The 18127-nt window shown below is 42.8% G+C and overlaps 2 protein-coding genes across 2 annotated transcripts in view; both read left to right on the top strand.

Moving 5' to 3' along the window:
* Positions 1–18127, top strand: part of LOC126963224 (mitochondrial import inner membrane translocase subunit Tim23) — a 901060-nt gene that overhangs the window by 305305 nt on the left and 577628 nt on the right. The window lies entirely within an intron of this gene.
* Positions 151–16851, top strand: C9H10orf53 (chromosome 9 C10orf53 homolog). The gene is made up of 3 exons (XM_050805390.1): positions 151–317; positions 14565–14684; positions 15354–16851. The coding sequence occupies exons 1-3, from the start codon at positions 221–223 to the stop codon at positions 15416–15418; spliced, it is 282 nt and encodes a 93-aa protein (XP_050661347.1). The 5' UTR covers positions 151–220; the 3' UTR covers positions 15419–16851.

The following is an 18127-nucleotide window of genomic DNA, read 5'->3' as shown; positions in this document are numbered from 1 at the left end:
GCTGTTATTTATCACTAACACTTGCCACAGCAGGTCGAACGCGCGCGTTTGCGGACCCGGCGCTGAGGGTCACGTGAGCAGCTGGGGGCGGGGAGGATCCCCTAGCGCCACTCCGGCCCCGCCCCGCGCGTAGCCACGCCCACCCGCCAGGGCCGGAAGAGAGGTTGCTTAGCAGCGTGTGTTTCTCCTTAGCCTTGGCTGCGGCGGCCGAGGCCTGGCGATGCCCAAGAACGCAGTGGTCATCTTGCGGTATGGGCCCTACAGCGCGGCAGGCCTGCCGGTGGAGCACCACACCTTCCGCCTGCAGGGCCTGCAAGGTGGGCCTCCCCGCCCGCCGCGTTCGCCCCTGAGCGCCCCAGCCTCTGAGCATCCGTGCAGGTGGTGCCCCGTGCCTAGGCCTTCCTGCCCCAGACTCCGACGAAGCGCCACCTCTCCAGGAAGTCTTCCGCAGGATGATGTAGCAACCTGTGGCTTCTAGGGCTGGGCTAAAAGCGTGGGAACGCTCTTCTATCCAAGAGTGAGCTGTGGGCCCACCCAGTGCCCAGCAAATTACAGAAATTACCTCCCTAGAAAAAATTACATAACCCTGCTTTAAGAATTGGGAAACTGACGATCAAGAATATTAAGTGACTTTAACAAGTCAAATGGCTGGGAAGTAGCATTGCTGGGATTCCATCTCTTAATCGTTCATGCAACAGACTTTTATTAAGCACCCAGTGTGTGTTGGACACCCTTCCAGGGACTGAGGACAGACTGTTAAACGGTGATGCATGTCTTTGAAGTAATCTCCTTGTTAACTGCTAAATGACAGTTGTGCCTAAGCTCTAACTGAGGCTAGGGTGGTGCCATGGGAACTAACCATAGTGGGACCTGTGACTAGCTATAATGGGAGGGGAGAGGGAGAGGTCTGGAAAGGCTCATTTAAGTGGAGCATTAAATGAGCCCACATTTGAGCAGACCTTTAAAGAATGAGTAGAAACTAACCAGGTAAAGAGAGGAATGCCTCCCAGGCAGAGGAGACTAATAATGTAGGCAATGCCTGGAGGCATTCAACAAATGATGTATTAATATTTGTTAAACTGATGGGGGATGAGGCTGGAGTGGTAGTCAGGGGCCAAATGCTGCAGGGCCACAGACAAGTTTTAGGCAGGGATGAAGCTGTTACCACTCTGAGAACAGATTAGAGTGGGGCAAGAGTGGAAACAAGGAAAACAAGACTGTTGGGGGTGGTCCAGGGCTGAGATGAAAGTAGCTTGGACCATAAAGGAGACCATGGATCAAAGTGAAAGCAATGGTACTTCCTGAGAGGATGGATATGTGAGGTAAGGGTAAAAAGAATGTTATCCGGATCTAGTCAGCGTCTGGCTTGAAACAGTGCTGATGGATGGACGTACTGTCCACTAAAATCGAAGACACCAAAGATGGACCACAATTTGGAGGAATATGTGGAACAGTTCCAGAGGAACAGTCTATTTTGGACATACAGATAGTCCCCGACTTAGACTTTTTGACTTTAGGATGGGTTTACTGGGAGGTAACCCTATCGTAAGTCGAGGCAAATCTGAACTTACAGTGGTTCTACTTAATGATTTTTCCACTTTATGATGGGCTTATCCAGGTATTAAGCCCACTTTCCATTTACAGTGCGTTTATTGGGACCTAACCCCATCGTAAGTCAAGGAGCATCTGAATTAAGCTTCATGTGCTTTCAGTTACCTTGACAGAGGTGCTGAATCAGCTCTGTTGTTCTGGAGTTCAGAGAAAAAGTCTGAAATGGAGATAGAAAGACATGAGTCATTGACTTGGAGAGAACATATAGAATGAGATGACGGCCCAGGAATCAGCATTGATGAACTCCCATCATATGACCCAAACTAAGAATCTTCCAGGGAAAATACCCTGAAGTCAAAGGACACAAAAATTAGTTTTAGCTGAGCAATCGGGGAAAGCCTCCTGGAGGAGATGGCATTTGAGTTTGAGTTTGAAGGATGGGTAGGATTTCAATCAGCAGAGGAAGTTGCTTTCTGTGAGAGAACAGTTGATAGAGAAATTTGTGTTGCAAATACTTCCATGTTTGTATTTATCTATTGGGACTGCCATAACAAAATACTATAGACTATGGGACTTAAACAATAGAAATACATTTTTTCAGTCTAAAGGCTAAAAGTCCCTGATCAAGGTCTGGCAAGGTTAGCTTGTGGTGAGGGCTCTGGGCACTCTTCCTGGCTTACTGACAGCCACCTTCTCTCTTGTCCTCACCTGGTGGGATTTTTTAGGGAGAGCGAGGAGCAAGCTCTCTGGTATCAGTTCTTATAAGAAGAAATACACTAATCCTATCAGATTAGGTCCTCACCTTTATAACCTCATTTAACCTTAATTACTTCTTTAAGGACCTATCTCCAAATAGTCACATTGGGAGTTAGGGCTTCCATATATGAAGTTGGGGGAAGGGGGCAACAATTCAATTCATAGCAGTGTTGCATGGTGATGTTTAAAATGTTTTGAAGTTTTGGCTAAGAACACAGCCTAAATAAGTGACTTTTCTCTTCCTTCCCCTCTGATGAGCCACACCTACTCACCCTCACCTCATAATCCACCTTTAGTTTATGTTCACTTTCTCTAAAGATAACGTGGGTAAAATATGTATTTAAAATTTTGCCATTTTAACCATGTTAAGCATACAATTCAGTGACATTAATTATCTTTACAATGTTGTGGAACCATCACTGTTCTCTCTTTTTAAAATTTTTCAACACCTCAGACAGAAACTGTATTCATTAAGCAATAACACTCTGTCCCTCTGCGTCCAGAATGTATTCCTTCTGGTGGGTTCTTGGTCTTGCTGACTTCAAGAATGAAGCCACAGACCTCACGGTGACTGTTACAGCTCACAAAGTGGCGTGTCCAGAGTTGTTTGTTCCTCCCAGTGGGTTCATGGTCTGGCTGACTTCAGGAATGAAGTTGCAGACCCTGGCGGTGAGTGTTAACAGCTCTTAGAGGTAGTGCAGACCCAAGGAGTGAGCAGCAGCAAGACTTATTAAGAATAGCAAAAGAACAAAGCTTCCATAGCGTGGAAGGGGATGCGAGCAGGTTGCCGCTGCTGGCTCGGGAGGCCAGCTTTTATTTCCTTATTTGGCCCCACTCATGTCCTGCTGATTGGTCCATTTTTACAGAATGATGATTGGTGCTTTTACAATCCTCTAGCTAGACACAGAGCGCTGATTGGTGCATTTACAATCCTCTAGTTAGACAGAAAAGTTCTCCAAGTCCCTACCCAAACCAGAAGCCCAGCTGGTTTCACCTCTCACCTCCATCCCCAGCCCCTGGTAACCTGCAATCTACTTTGTAGTTTATTTCAGTTAGCATAATATTTCAAGGTTTATCCATGCTACAGCATGTATTATAGTACTTTATTCCTTTTTGTGGCAGATATACCATATTTTGTTTATCCATTCATCTGTTGATAGACACTTGGGTTGTTTCCACCTTTCCGCTACTGTGAATAGTGCTGTTATGAACATTGGTAAACACATATCTGTTTGAATCCCTATGTTTCAAGGGAGTGAAATTGCTGAGTCATATAGTAATTCCATATTTAACTTTTTGAGGAATGACCAAACTGTTTTCTGAAGCAGCTGCACCATTTTACATTCCCAATAGCAATGCACAAGGATTTCAATTTTCTTTGGTTTTAATTATAGCCATCCCAGTAGGTGTGAAATGGTAACTTGTGGTTTTCACTTAAATTTCCCTAATAATTGGTGATGTTGAACATCTTTTCATGTGCTTATTGACCATTTGTATGTCTCTGGAGAAATGTCTGTTCTTTGCCCATTTTTTAAATTTGGTTGCACTTTTTTTGTTACTGAGTTGGAAAATTTATTTAGATATTCTGAATATGAGACCCTTAAGAGATAAATGATTTGCAAATATTTTCTCCCACTCTGTAAATTAGCTTTTCACTTTCTTGATAGTGTCCTTTGCTGCACAAAAGTTTTAATTTTAATGAAGTCCAATTTATCTGTTTTTTTCTTATGTTACCTGTGATATGTTGTTTAAGAAACCATTGTCTGCTGGGCACAGTGGCTCACACCTGTAATGCCTGCACTTTGGGAGGCTGAGGCAGGTGGATCACTTGAACCCAGGAGTTCAGGACCAACCTGGTTTGAAGTTCAAAACCAGCGTTTTTTTTGTAGAAACCAGCCATCTCTATAGAAAAGACAAAAATTAGGTGGGTATGATGGCACGCAACTGTAGTCCCAGCTACTCAGTAGGCTGAGGTGGGAGGATCGCTTGAGCCCTGGAGGCCGAGGTTGCAGTGAATCAAGGTTGTGCCACTGCACTCCAGACTGGGTGACAAGGAAGAGACTCTGTCTAAAAAAAAGAAAGAAACCATTGTCAAATCTAAGATTATGCAGATTTGCCCCTATGTTTTCTTCTAAGAGTTTTATAATTCCTAAATTTAGATCTTTGACCCATTTTGAGTTAATTTTTGTATATGGTGTAATGTAAGAGTCCAAATTCATTCAAAAGATATTCATGTGGATATCCATTATCCCAAGACCTTTTGTTAAAGAGACTGTTCTTTACCCATTGAATGGTCTTCGCATCTATGTCAAGCATCAACTATTCATTCATATCAGTCATTGTGAACATTTATTTCTAGGCTCTCAATTCTATTCCATTGCTCTATATGTCTATCCTTATGTCTGTATCACATGATTTTGATTACTGTAGCTTTCTAGTAAGTTTTGAAATCAGGAAATGTGACTCTTCCAACTTAGTTTTTTCTCAAGATTGTTTTATCTATTTTAGGTACCTTGCAATTCCCTATGAATTTTAGGATAGGTTTTTCCACTTCTGCAAAAAACACCATTGGGAATGTGATAGGTATTGCATAGAATCTGTATAATCCTTTGGGTAGTATTGTTATTTTAACAATGTTAAGCCTTTTAGTCCATGCACACAGGATGCATTTTCATTTATTTAGATCTTCCTTAATTTCTTTTAGCAACTTTTATAGTTTTCAGTGTATAAGACTTGCACCTAATTGTTTGCATATATTCCTAAGTGTTTTGTTCTTTTAAATACTATTATAAATGGAATCGTTTTCTTTATCTCCGTTTCAGATCAATCATTGCTAGTGTGTAGAAATACAACTGCTTTTTGTGTGTTAATTTTGTTAATTTCTTCAACTTTGCCAATTTCATTTATTAGCACTAACAACTTTTTTTTTTAAGAACACTAGCAGTTTTGGGATATAAGATCATGCAATCTGCAAATAGAGGTAGTCTTCTTCCTTTCCAATTTAGATGACTTTTATTTCTTTTTCTTGCCTAATTTATCTGTCTGGTACTCCTAATACTATGTTAAATAGAAGTGGCAAAGGTGGGGCGTCCTTGCCTTGTTCTTGATCTTAGGGGGAAAACGTTTAGTGAGCCTCCTTCAATCAGTTGAAGGCCTTAAGAAAACAAATGTTGATGTTTTTCAAACAACAAGGGACTCTCCCCAAGACTGCAACATAGAAACTCTACTTCTATCTGTAGTCTAGCCTGTGAACCAATTCCTCAAAACCTCTCTCTCTCTTTCTCTCTCTCTCTATAGATAGATAGATAGATAGATAGATAGATAGATAGATAGATAGATAGACAGATAGATAGATAGATTTATAATTAAAATTATATGAACAAAATGAGAATATCAATAAAGAGAAATTCTAAAAAGGAACCAAACAAGTCATATAGTTCATATAGTATGTTTGTGTGTATATATATATATACACACACACACACGCACACACACACAGATGGTCCCTGACTTACAATTGTTTGACTTACGATTTTTGACTATATGCTGATGCTTTCAGCTGTGTACATTAATAGTGAGTACCCATACAACCCCATTCTGTTTTTCACTTTCAGTGTAGTATTCAATAAGTTATGTAAAATATTCAACATTTTATTGTAAAATAGACTTTGTATTGGATAATTTTGCCCAACTGTAGGCTAATGTAAGTGTTCTGAGCATGTTTAAAGTAGACTAGGCTAAGCTATGACATTCAGTATGTTAGGTGCCCTAAATGCATTTTTAACTTACAATATTTTCAACTTACGATGAGTTCATCAAGACTTAAGTTCATTGTGAGTTAAGGAACATGTGTATATATGTATTATATATATATATATTTGTGTATGTATATGTACACACACACACACACACAGTCACACACATATTTATTTTATTGGTTCTCTTTCTCTGGAGAATTCTGACCAATACAACAGGTTCTTGTTTTTTCCTTTCTGCACTTTAAATATGTATCCCACTGCCTTCTGGCCTCCATGGCTTCTGGTGAGAAAGCTGATAATCTTACAGAGAATCTGTGTGTGATAAGTCATTTCTTTCTCACTGCTTTCAAGATTCTCTCTTTGTATTTTGACAATTTGTTTCTAATGTGTCTTAATATAATACTCTTCAAGCTTATTCTGCTTGGAGTTGGTTGAGCTTCTTGGGTAGGTATTTTCATGTCTTTCATCAAATTTGGGATGTTTTCAGCCATTATTTCTTCAGATATTCTTTCTGTCCCTTTATTTCCTTTTCTCCTGGGACTTCCACTAGGTATATGTTGTTATACTTGAGGGCATCCCACAGGTCTCCAGGGCTGTTCATTTTTCTTCATTCTTTTTCCTTTCTACTCCTCAGACTGAGTAGTCTCAATTGCCCTGTCTTCAAATTTGCTGATTTCGTCTGCTTACTCAAATCTGCTGTTGAATCCGTGTAGTACATTTTTCATTTTAGTTATTATACTTTTCAACTCCAGGACTTGTTTGATTCCTTTTTAGAATTTCTCTTTATTGATATTCTCAGTTTGTTCATACACCATTTTTCTAATTTCTTTTAGTTCTTTGTCTCTGGCTTCCTTTGGCTCTTTGAGCATATTTAATATAGTTGATTTAATGTAAGTCCAATGCCTGGGCTTCCTCAGGAACAGTTTCTGTTAATTAATTTTTTCCTTTGCATGGCCCATACTTTCCTAATTCTTTGTATGCTTTGTGACTTTTTGTTGAAAACTGGACATTCAAATATTATAATGTATAATTTCTGGAAATCAGATTCCCCTCCTTCCCCAGAGCTTGCCATTCCTAACTGTTGAAGGCTTAGCTTGTGGTCAGTCAGTGTTTTGAAAGCAAGGAGCTTTAAAATCAAACCAACAAAAACCCTCTCCCATTATTTGTGTATTTGCTCCATTTTGAGACACTCCTATAAAACTTGGCTAGGCTGTTTACAATTTTGCCTCAGCCTTTACTTCCTGCTTTCACGAACCTATAGATCAGCCAGTGATGAAATTGCAGGATCTTCATGGTCTTTTTTGAGCGTGCATCTTGATCTGAGCCTGTACTGACTTTCTAAATTCCCCAGTATACATGGGTGCTTTTGAATGTCCTAATTTTTCAAAGAAACTCTGTCTAGATTTTCTCTTAGGCTTTATGAGATCTGTTGTGTGTCTCAACTGTAATCTTTTACCCAGGCAGCTGCAGGTTTTTCATTTGCCTTACAATGTTTGTGAGCACTGCCCACAGTTTTTCCACCCTGTGTGAATTCCAAGTTAGGCAAACAAACACAAGTGCCTTGATTCAGTTCTTCAGGAAGCCTACAGATGCCTTAGAACAGACAAACACAGTAATCTGTAAATAAGGTCCACTCTGCTCCCTCTGGAATCAAGAACCAGAGTCCCATACTGGGAACACAGGCTGCTATCTTCAAGACTGCCACCAGGTCAGGGAAGAGGTGCGGCAAGGGCAGGCAAATATGCCACAAAGCTTTCCTACCATTTTAAAGCTACCTTTTCTTTGATTCAGTATTCACTTGGTTGCTGTAGACCTTTGACCATTTTCTAGAGTTTTGACAATGTTGGTTCTGACCATTTCTGGGTTTGTTTGTTTGTTTGTTTTTGTGTATCTTCAGAGGAATGGGAATTTGGAGCTGTCTGCTCCGCTGTTTTGTGGAAGTTTTATGTTCCTTCCTCCTGCCACAACCAGGATGATTGTAGGAGTTCCATTAGATCATTTATATACCAAAATTTTTATTAAAGCAGAATGCATAAGTGAACGTTTTGTTATAATATACAACTTAACAGTATTGGGGGAAACTCCCCATCTAGTTTGTCCACAAATCCTGTCAGCTTTACTTGTCACCTCTCCCTGGTCACTTATCTCCTGCCTACATTCTTGGCACTTCTGGCAGAGAGATGGCATGAGCAGAGGATAAGCACAGGGACTCTGAAGTCAACACCTACAGTTTGAATTGGGCTCCACCATTTAGTAGCTTTGTAGTCAAGGTGAAAATCAAGTGGTTTTACCTTTATGAGCCTCAGTTTCCTTGTTTGTAAAAGAGGAATGTGAATCCCTGCGTCACCGATGTGAGATTCTGATGAGCAAGTGCATGTAAAGTAATGAACTCCATGACTGCACACAGTAAGGGCTCTGCAAGAATTAATTCTTATTGTTCCTGAGGAAGGTTCATTGAGAAGGGGGGGTGCAGGCAGCCTGGGCACTTCTGGGGAGCAGCAGGCTATTGGGTCTGGTTGGAGGAGGATGTGCAACAAGGGAGTCCAGCCTGTCTCATCCTTGGCAACAGGAAGCCAGCGAAGGTTCTTGAGCTAAAGGATGATGAAATCAGGGATGTACCTTAGGAGTCCAATTTCGGAAGAAGAAATTTAAGGAGAAGTGGCAGGGTGTGGGGTGGAATGAGCTATTAAGAAATATTAAGCCAGTGGCTAGAAATTACGTTCTGGAGTTTGGAAGAAAGATGAAGGCAGGAGATTTGAGTCAAGAGTAGCTATGACTTTAAATGACATCTATATGCTGATGAACTTCCAAATTTATGTCTTTAATCAGGACCTATCGTTGCCACTGGCATGTTGAGTAGGCATCTCAGACTTAGTATGCCCCAAATTTCCAACTAGACTCCTAGCACTCACCCCCACCAGCAGCTCTGCCCACTTCCCCTCTCCACTGCTCACAGCAGCTCCATCTTGCAGTTACTCAGGCCTGACACCCTGCAGGCACCTCTCACTCCTCTCTTTCCCTCACACTCCCTGTTTAGTCTGTCAACACAATTTGTCAGCTTTGCCCTCGAAGTACACCCAGAATTAATCCCTCTTAGGCCTCCTGACTACCCCCTCTGCATTTTTTGTCCACTCGCCATCATCTCCTGCCTGGATTACTGCCATGGCCTCCTGACTCCGTTCCCTGCGACCCTCATCTGCTTGCAGTCTGTTCTCAGCACCACAGCCAGCTGATACTGGTAAACCTGAATCACAGCATAGCCTTTACCCCTGAGAACATTCCAGGGGCCCCCAGCTCACTCGGGGGGAAGCCAAAGGCTCACATGGCCCCCTAGGCTTCTCATGGCCCTCCAGGCTCCTTATAGCCCCTCTGATCTCACCCCCTCCTGCTTCTGCCTATCCTCTCCCTGGCCCGCTGCTGCAGCCACAGCCACCTCCTGCAGTCCTTCAGTGCTCCTAGCCAGCACCCACCTTGGGGCTTCACAGCCACTCTGCCTGGAATGCTCTTTCCCACGTGGTTTTCAGCTTCATTCTCTCAGTCTCAAGATATTCCTCAAAAGTCACTTTCATGGGCAGGCCTTCCTTGGACATCCCACCAAAAACGTCAACACTTCCCTCTACCTCCCTCTTCCTGCTCTCCCTTCCCTCCTTATTTCTTCTTCGTGCTCGTGATTACCTACCTCAGCACGCACTCACCTGTATACCTTGTTACCCTTCTCCCCCACCTGGAGGCATGCTTTGAGGAGGGAAGGGGCAGGGGTTCTTGTCTGGTTCTGTTCTCTGCTGGGTCCCAGCCCAGAGCTGTGCCTGGCATATTGTAAGAATAAACCTTAGTTAAGAAAATCAACCTGCATAAAGCCGAATGCTAGAACCACAGGAGGCGAGACTGCAGAGGAAGCAAGGAAAGACAGACGGGACTGGAGTTGGCAGGACGACGAGACAGCCCCCCTGAGGGCAAGGTGTGTTAAGAGGAGCAGCCTGTGGAGGAGCAGGCGCAGACTGAGGAGAGAACTGGAGGCATATGGGAGCAGGTGATGGCATTTCGAGAAGAAAATGACCAGTGGGCTCCAAACTATTGAGCAGAGGTGATTTCTAGGGAGAGAAGAATTCATGGCTGATTAAAGACTGAGAAAAAGAGTATTTTCCTAATTTGCCCTCAGCAGGAGAGTAAATTGAACTGTCATCCTAGAGGACAACTTGTCAGTGTTGTTAAAATGTGATCATATACTGTAGAATCCAGCTGTTCCATTTCTCAGTATCTTCCTTATAAAAGAAAAAACAAACCTCACGCACACACAAGGATGCATGCTGTGAATTTTTCTACAACATTCTCAGTGATAGCAAACAATTGGAAACAACCAGAAAAAGGAATGACTAAATAAATTGTAGTGCATACATCATGTAAAATGCTACACAGCACTGAAGAAGAACGCAGCCGCTCCATGTGTGTGACAGGACTGGGCCACACGATGCAGTGCGAAGGGAACAAAGCGTGGTCTTGAATGCCATGGTCTTACTGCCACTGAAAAAGACAGAGGGAGAGAAGAATTAGGGGTGATTTTTAAAATTTTGTCCTTTTCTATAATTTTAAAGTTTTTTTTTAAAATACTATGAATCTGCATTACATTGATAACTTGATTTTTTAAATGTAGAGTTCAAAAAACATATTTGTTTTTACCATCAAAAGGACTTTAAAGAACCAAGAAAGGAGGTGGGTCCGAGAGGGGTGGGGAGCTCTGGGAAGCCATTGAATTGCGATGGTTTCCTGACCTCTGAGAGGGCAGGCTGTGGACCTGGTGAGCTGAAGGCTTCCCTCCAGGAGGTGGGCGGGTAGAAACACAGCAAAAAGGAAGGCAGCAGGCGCAGGCGGCACTTCCCACAGTAGGGGAGGGGAAGAGTATTTGGAGAAGAGCAAGAGAAGCATTTTTATGGCTGAAGGAGACTTGAGGGTTGCAAGGTATCAGTAGGTGGTTGATTTGTAAAGTCAGTTCTGTATATCGATGAATGATAAGTCATGTAATACCGGCAGCCAACAAGGGCCAGGGTGTTCACCGCAGCGAAGCAGGGAGCATCTGCACCCCCCACAACTGTAGACCCAGCAGGCAGAGAGTGGTACCTTTGCAGGCCCTCCTCTGTAAAATCTGCATCTGAATTCTGTGTTTCTTTTAAAATTACAGCTCTTTATCATTTCCCGAAGCCCTGCTGGCTTTAGAAATAGGCCTGATCTTTTCTGAACTTACCATGCCTTTAGCAATCTGAAAATTTTTGTTCTCTCTTTATTATCCATGAATTATAATAACTCAGCAAAATGTTTCCACTATGACCTCAATGCTGGTGAAGCTAAACTAATGCTTAACAAAAAGTTCTAAGTAATTTCCCTGGCCACGCTTGCCCCTTGCATGCTGTACTTAAGTTTGCCAAATGACCCACTCAAAGGGCTTGGAAGGAATTGAAACCAATCCAGAAAATAGAATCCACCCTACGTAGCTGAGACACCCTGTGTGCCATTCTCCTGTGCTAGCTATGCACCGGCGGCCCTCGCTCGTGGGCGTGAGTATGCCTCTGTGCTGAGTAGAGGAGGGAGAGAGAGGTCTGTTTACCTTTACTTCCTGACCAGTGGCATTTAAATCATTCGCAGATGGTGCGCAATTCCACCAGCACGGGCAAGAAGGGAGCCTTTTCCATGTCCCTTTCGTTTATTTAGATCCCCCTTGAAGAATGAGGTGCCACTTCAAAGAGGCAGGCGGGCTGCAGGTGGCCTTATAGCTTCTGGTTGATTTATGCTGGAGTTTACCCACTGCCTTTGCACAGGCTTTGTTTCAGGGAGTATATTTATCTGACCTTTCTTTGACTAGACAACCCCACAGCAGCTCATGGGAGGAAATGGGTGCTCCATTTAGAGAGGTGGCATTTGGATGAGCTGCAGGAATTCCGGGGTGTCTAGTGTTTGATCCCTTAAGCCTGCACTGGCCACCTTAGAGCCAGCTCAACACCTCCCAGAGTGATGGGAAGGGAGTGTCCTGGGGCTGAATATTCAATGTAGACTCTGAAGCAGCTTGTCACTTTAGCAAGAATCAGACTTAGGTCACTCTGTGGGTCAAAAAGTGTCATGGGCAGTGCCCAGGGCCATTCTATGTTTGCTTCTTCAGTGAGCCTGTATTAAAACCAGGCACTTGGAGAGAATTCTGGTCAGTGAGGAAGACACGTGCCCTTTAAGACCATGAGAGCCTGTACTTTGCGCCCCTGTAGAGGGCAGAGTGATGAGTGGTGTGTCTCTTAAGAGGGTTTCTTCCTGTTGGACTTAATTTGCCCGAAGATGAGGTGGACCCCCACTATTCAGCACCCCTCAACTCTATAGGGTGAGTGATTCGGTGGATCAAATACTGTTTCTGAGCTACACCATGCCGTGTAAGTGCCACTGTCCTCTTAAAACGAACTCCAAGCTCAGATGTCACATGAGGCTCAGTCAGCAGGCCCTGCAGGAGGGCCAGGGGCAGGTTACAGTGTGCTTGCCTCCTGGGGCCTCCTCCCATAGGGCTGCTCCTCGCTCACAGTCCATGCACCCTCACTTCTCCAGGCCTTAGAGAGTTGGCACTGGATTTTAACCGCAGAGTGGCAGCACCTTGCCTCACAGGTGGGGGTGGAGGGCTGGTGTAAGGTGGGAATGGAGAAGCTGTTTTGCTCCTGATTTCTTCCTGTCAAATTGAAGTTTGTCGTCAGACAAATGCAGCTCCAGGAGAGTGTCGTCAGACAAATGCAGCTCCCCCGTCCTGAGGGGTTGCTGCTGAGGGAGCGTGGGATCCCAGAAATCTCTGCACATGGACTGCCTTTATGTCTCCCTAGATGATCAGCTGCCTTTCCACACGAGCTGGACCACTTCATTTAAACAAGTCATGGGTCCAAGCTGAGTGTCTTCTTCAAAGACGTTTGAGAACAAAACACTTAAACAGGATACAATAAATATGCCAACAAAAAAGATGCAACCATTTTTTAGAGACGCATTAGCTGATGCGGGTCAATTAGGGCCACCTCTGGGTACCCAGGGAGTGCTGTCTTGTTAATGGAGATCCTTGCTGAGTCTTTTTCTGAAGTTCCTTTCCAGAAGTGAAATTAAAATTGCAGAATTAAAATGTTCACAGTTGGGGCTGGATGTTCTTGAACTGATTGAAAGATGAAGAAGTGGACACACCAACATTTTGAAACAGCAATTGTCTCTGTAATTAAGTGCAATTAGCTGACATAACTGTTTGCTTTACTCCGTGTAAAACTGATTGAAATGGCAAGACTTTAAAGAGTATGCCCTCGTCTGTTTTCTCTTTCCATCCTAACCAAAATTCTCACCAACATATGAAGACCAACAAAGGTAATGATCGGCACACTCACTCTAATATTGATGTTATAGGATAAATATATCCAGGAAACTGGAGAGAAATACATTGGAAAAAATAGAGCTGTAGGCTGTCTAATGTACATCATTTCATCTAAGCCACACACCTTTGCATTTCCACAATAAAAAGATTAAATCCAACAATTATTCCATGACTGATCTCTGGGGAAGGAGCCATTGAATGTAAGTGATAACCAAAATGCAGATTCCAAAGGTAAGAATAAAAGTTACTTCATTAGCTTTTCTAAAAAACTTTTTTTTCGGATTATTATAGGCAATCTGGAAAATGCTGAAAGAATAAAGAGAAAAAAATTTCCCATAATCTCACCACAGACAGATATTCAATGGGTATTTTCTTCATCCTTACATACATATTTGAATTCATATTGACTATATATTTTAAACATGTATTATACATATTTGTATCCTAAGTTTTTGCTTATATTGCAAGTATTTTTCTTGCCATTAAAAAAGATCATAAACATTTTTATAAATGTCCAAATGGACGTTCCACCATTTATTTGGCCATCCTCTCATTATTGGATATATAAGTTATTCACAGTATTTTGCTATCATAATAATAGAGAAAAGACATCTTGTTGCAAAAATCTGCCTGTATTGTTTTATTTTTTTCTTTGGGAAGCTTTCTTTTAAGTGTAATTTCCTGGACTAAAGGTTAGAATCATTTTTTGAGGCTTTTGGTAGGTACTGCCAGATTGCCCTCCAAAAGGTGCTCAATGTGTACTTCCATCAGCAGGATAAGAAGTTGCCTGTTCCCCCGAGTCTTCTCCAGCACTGAGTGTGGTCTCTATGAGATTGAGCCTCTGGAAAGCCCAATAGCCCTTTACTAGAGAAAGCTCATTGTTTAACAGATCACTTTGGTGTGGGACAAATAGCAATTGAAACCTGAATTACTCAGGCCTCTGGCTGTGCTTCCCAGCAAAGGTGAGGGCACCTGGGACCAGCACCCAGAAAGTGCCTACCAGGGTAGTTAAGTGATACCCATGAGCAGCTAGATGACAGACAAACTACTGTCATCATGAAGACTGCTACCAATCAGGTTAGTTTGAAGTCTGATCCCATGTCACTCACCTCCTTTTCTGTCCTTCGCAGCTGTGTTGGCCAGAGATGGACACGAGGTAATCCTAGAGAAGATAGAAGACTGGAATGTGGTGGAACTCATGGTGAATGAAGAAGTCGTCTTCCACTGCAACATTAAGGACTTGGAGTTCGGTAAGCCCTTTGGCGATATTTCCAGCCAGGATTTTGCCTCCTCTGAGGAGTCCCTCAATTTCTAGTTGAAATGATCAGTATGTCATGTCTGAATTCAAATTGGGTTTCTTTCTGAGGCTGAAACTTCTACTGAAAGCCCTGTGCTTTCAGTGGCACACACAGGAGAACATCCAAAACCACACAGTAAAGTGTGTGATGGTTTGAGTCTTCCCAAACATTGGAAACAGCAGAGGAAGGAAAATGAAGTGAAGCCCTGGACTTCAAGGGATGTGATGGAATTAAGGGATAACAGTTTTTTTTTGTACTTTAATAATATACATTCTATTATTATTTGCTTTTGAAGCTGCTTTTGTTTCACTTGTTTATTCCATCCTGACTTGCTAAGATAATTTGAGTTGATATGCCAGCAGTGCATGACACTATCAGCAACATTCACGTGATGTCTTTGTCCTGGAGAGCTTCTGGCCTGGCAGGCTGGCACCGTGCATGCCTCTCTGTGCTCAGAAGTTAAAGCTTTGCAATCCACTAACACTCTATTAAAAACTAGTTAACATTTTACCAGCCCGTGGCCTTTGAAAATGCACTCTGAGTGGAAGCCATAGGTATGTCTGATATGATAACAAATTGTATATAAAGCTGACCAAAAGACAATTATATCTATTTCCCTAGGAGGCGATGGTAAACTAGACCCACTGTGTGAAAAGGCCAGGATAGCCGTGCTGAACTCCTACTGATCTCCTCGTGGAACAGGCATCTCAAGTTGATAGAACAGCAGCTGCCCCAGCCATTCTATGATACAGGGAGAAGTGGCTGTGCTGCAGTGTGGACATTGGGCTCTACTAGTCAGGCAGGGCAACTCGGGCCTGATCTCCAGCTTACACAGCCTCAGGAATCTCACCCGGCTGCACAGGAGCTCACAGAAATAATAAAAACCACATCATTTGTAACATCTCTCAATCCCAACCCATAGGGAGAGCCCTCCAATATCAGGTACACATTGAGCTGAAGGAAACAATAAAATGCAATCAAATAACAAGGTGCCATTCCTGACTAATAACACATAGTTGCCAGAAGCATCTGAGATTCCATTGTTTAGTACTCAAATTGCTCAGAACAGGTAAAATTAAAGAGAGGTTGGGGGAAGGGTGGGAATAAAGGCTTTTGAAAGTCTGAACCAAAAGCAAATGTTAATATTTGGAAACTTTGTTATTCCTACAGATTTATTTCGACTCCTGAGGGAATAAATATTTTAAATTGCTGATATAAAATTAGCTGAAATCAAATCTTCAGTTACTCTCATCTAAAACAAGAAAATGACCTGCCTTCTTTTGCATTAAGATTGTCTAAGGAGGGCACGAAAGAGTCCTTGGCAGAATGTGAGATGGTTCCCTGGTCCCTCTGGAGTAGAACACCGCCCCACAGAGTTAAAGAGGGTTTTCGCTATGTTCAGTGTGAAAATCAGTCTTGTCAAAATGATATTTTTACTTTCTAGTCTTACGCACCAATGTGTGATATACATTCTTAACTATACAGTAACGGAGAGGGGGAAATGCAGATACTGATCGAAAGACGTCAAATGGGAGGTCATGGTAAGAAGGCCTCACACCTATGAGAGAAAATCAGATTCCCTAACAGAAGACTCTGGACCCAGGGCACCTGTGCTGAAGGAGCAGGGCCTTCAGGATCGCTCAGAGAGCTGCAGCCTTGCCCCCTCTGAGAGCAGTCCTAACCATTGCCCCAGGCAACCTCAAACCCTCCTGCACCCCAGAACTTCAAAGGCCACCGGGGACCATAAAACTGCTTTCACATGTTCTTTCTCACACAGGACAAAGTAGGGGATATAATTTTTAAAACCCCAGCCCAAGCTTCACTTGTCAGCGTTGATTCAGGGATTGTGAATCACTTAGAACTCTATGGAACTATTTAAGCATCTCCTTACTGAGAAACTGGGGCTCAAAAAAGAGTCTTCCTCCCAGTATCTGGTGCCGGTTTTCACATATCTTTTGTAACCCTAGATTTAGTCCCTTTTTGTCAAAGACCAGTTTAAGTTACTATAGATGTAGCATTCAATCTTTGTTTCAATATAACATTTTGCTACAAGAGAAATCCATTCTCATTAAAGAAAAATGGAAAAATACAGGTAAAAATAAAGTATAACTTTAGTAACATTTTTATATATTTCATTTTGGGTTTCTTCTATTTATGTCTAAATATTCATAAAGAGATAGACATGTAGAAATCGACTTCATCCATTTGAGATTTGTGCACAATTTTGTAAGTTTTTAAAATTTTTTCAACTTTTAGATACAGGGGGTACATGGGCAGGTATGTTGAATCTTTTCTTAAACGTAACATTTTACATAGAGCCTCTTCCCACGTGATTTGTTGATTGTCTGAGCATTTTGTCTTGAATCAGGAAATCTCTCCCTTGAGCAGTGATTTCTACTTTCATGGCCAAAACTTTTTCAATGCTGAGAACTGAAATTGCTAGCTTCCCCTGTCTGCATTTGGAGTGGGAACTTCATCTCCAAAGGCTGTGGAATCCTGTCTCCTCTAGCCCTGCAACCCCAGCATTAAACTGGTACCAAGTGCTTCCCTCGGCAGCCCCATGCCCTCCTCCAGCATCCCCCTCAACACCCCAGGTTGTATTTGTGCCTTCAGGGTAGCACCACAAGCGAAGAGGACCTGCCCTTTTTCGCTTCATGACCAGAGCTGAAGGGCAGGTAAGGCGAGTTAGTACACGGATTCTAAGAAAAACCGGAGAAGCTTCTGGGAGATGCCTGTGCCCAGAGCCCTGTGTTTCAGTTCGGATTAGAGGCAAATGATGCCTGAATCAGCATTGCTGGGAAAAATCACTGAGGTTTCCTCTGAGCCGTGGGATTGGGGAGTGTGGGGGACAGGTGAGGTAGAGGGAGGAGATTATAGGGTTATTCTGCCTTCTGTATTGTTAATGTTTTTAGTGGTGGAATTGATTTTTACTTCGTATTCTGTATTGTTAATGTTTTTAGTGGTGGAATTGATTTTTACTTCGTATGTAAGTGTGTGTTAGGGGTACTTTTCAAACAAAAACTTAAAATAAAATCAAGGCCGGACACTGTGGCTTTTGCCTATAATCCCAGCACTTTGGGAATCCAAGGTGGGTGGATTTGCTTGAACACAGGAGTTCGAGACCAGCCTGGCCAACATGGTGAAGCCTCATCTCTACAAAAAATACAAAAATTAGCCAGGCTTGGTGGCATGCGTCTGTAGTCCCAGCTACCCGAGGGGCTGAGGCAGGAGGATCACCTGAGCCCAGGAGCTAGAGGCTGCAGCGAGCCTAGATCACACCACTGCACTCCAGCCTGGGTGACAAAGTGAGACCGTGTCTCAGAAAATAAAGATTTTGACATAGAAGCCACCTGTCTATGTGGCCTTATCCTCCTCTGTCACTGATTAAGAAGAAC

The sequence above is a fragment of the Macaca thibetana genome, chromosome 9, assembly GCF_024542745.1.
Source record: "Macaca thibetana thibetana isolate TM-01 chromosome 9, ASM2454274v1, whole genome shotgun sequence".
Taxonomy (NCBI): Eukaryota; Metazoa; Chordata; class Mammalia; order Primates; family Cercopithecidae; genus Macaca; species Macaca thibetana.
The sequence above is the reverse complement of the archived record's forward strand: the minus strand, read 5'-3'. Positions and strand labels throughout refer to the sequence as shown.

Excerpts from the sequence above, each read along its gene's own strand:
- C9H10orf53 (XM_050805390.1), top strand. The coding sequence starts at position 221 with ATGCCCAAGAACGCAGTGGTCATCTTGCGGTATGGGCCCTACAGCGCG. Across the intron at positions 318-14,564 it reads CCGCCTGCAGGGCCTGCAAG|CTGTGTTGGCCAGAGATGGA; the intron begins GTGGGCCTCCCC and ends TGTCCTTCGCAG. Across the intron at positions 14,685-15,353 it reads CATTAAGGACTTGGAGTTCG|GAGGCGATGGTAAACTAGAC; the intron begins GTAAGCCCTTTG and ends CTATTTCCCTAG.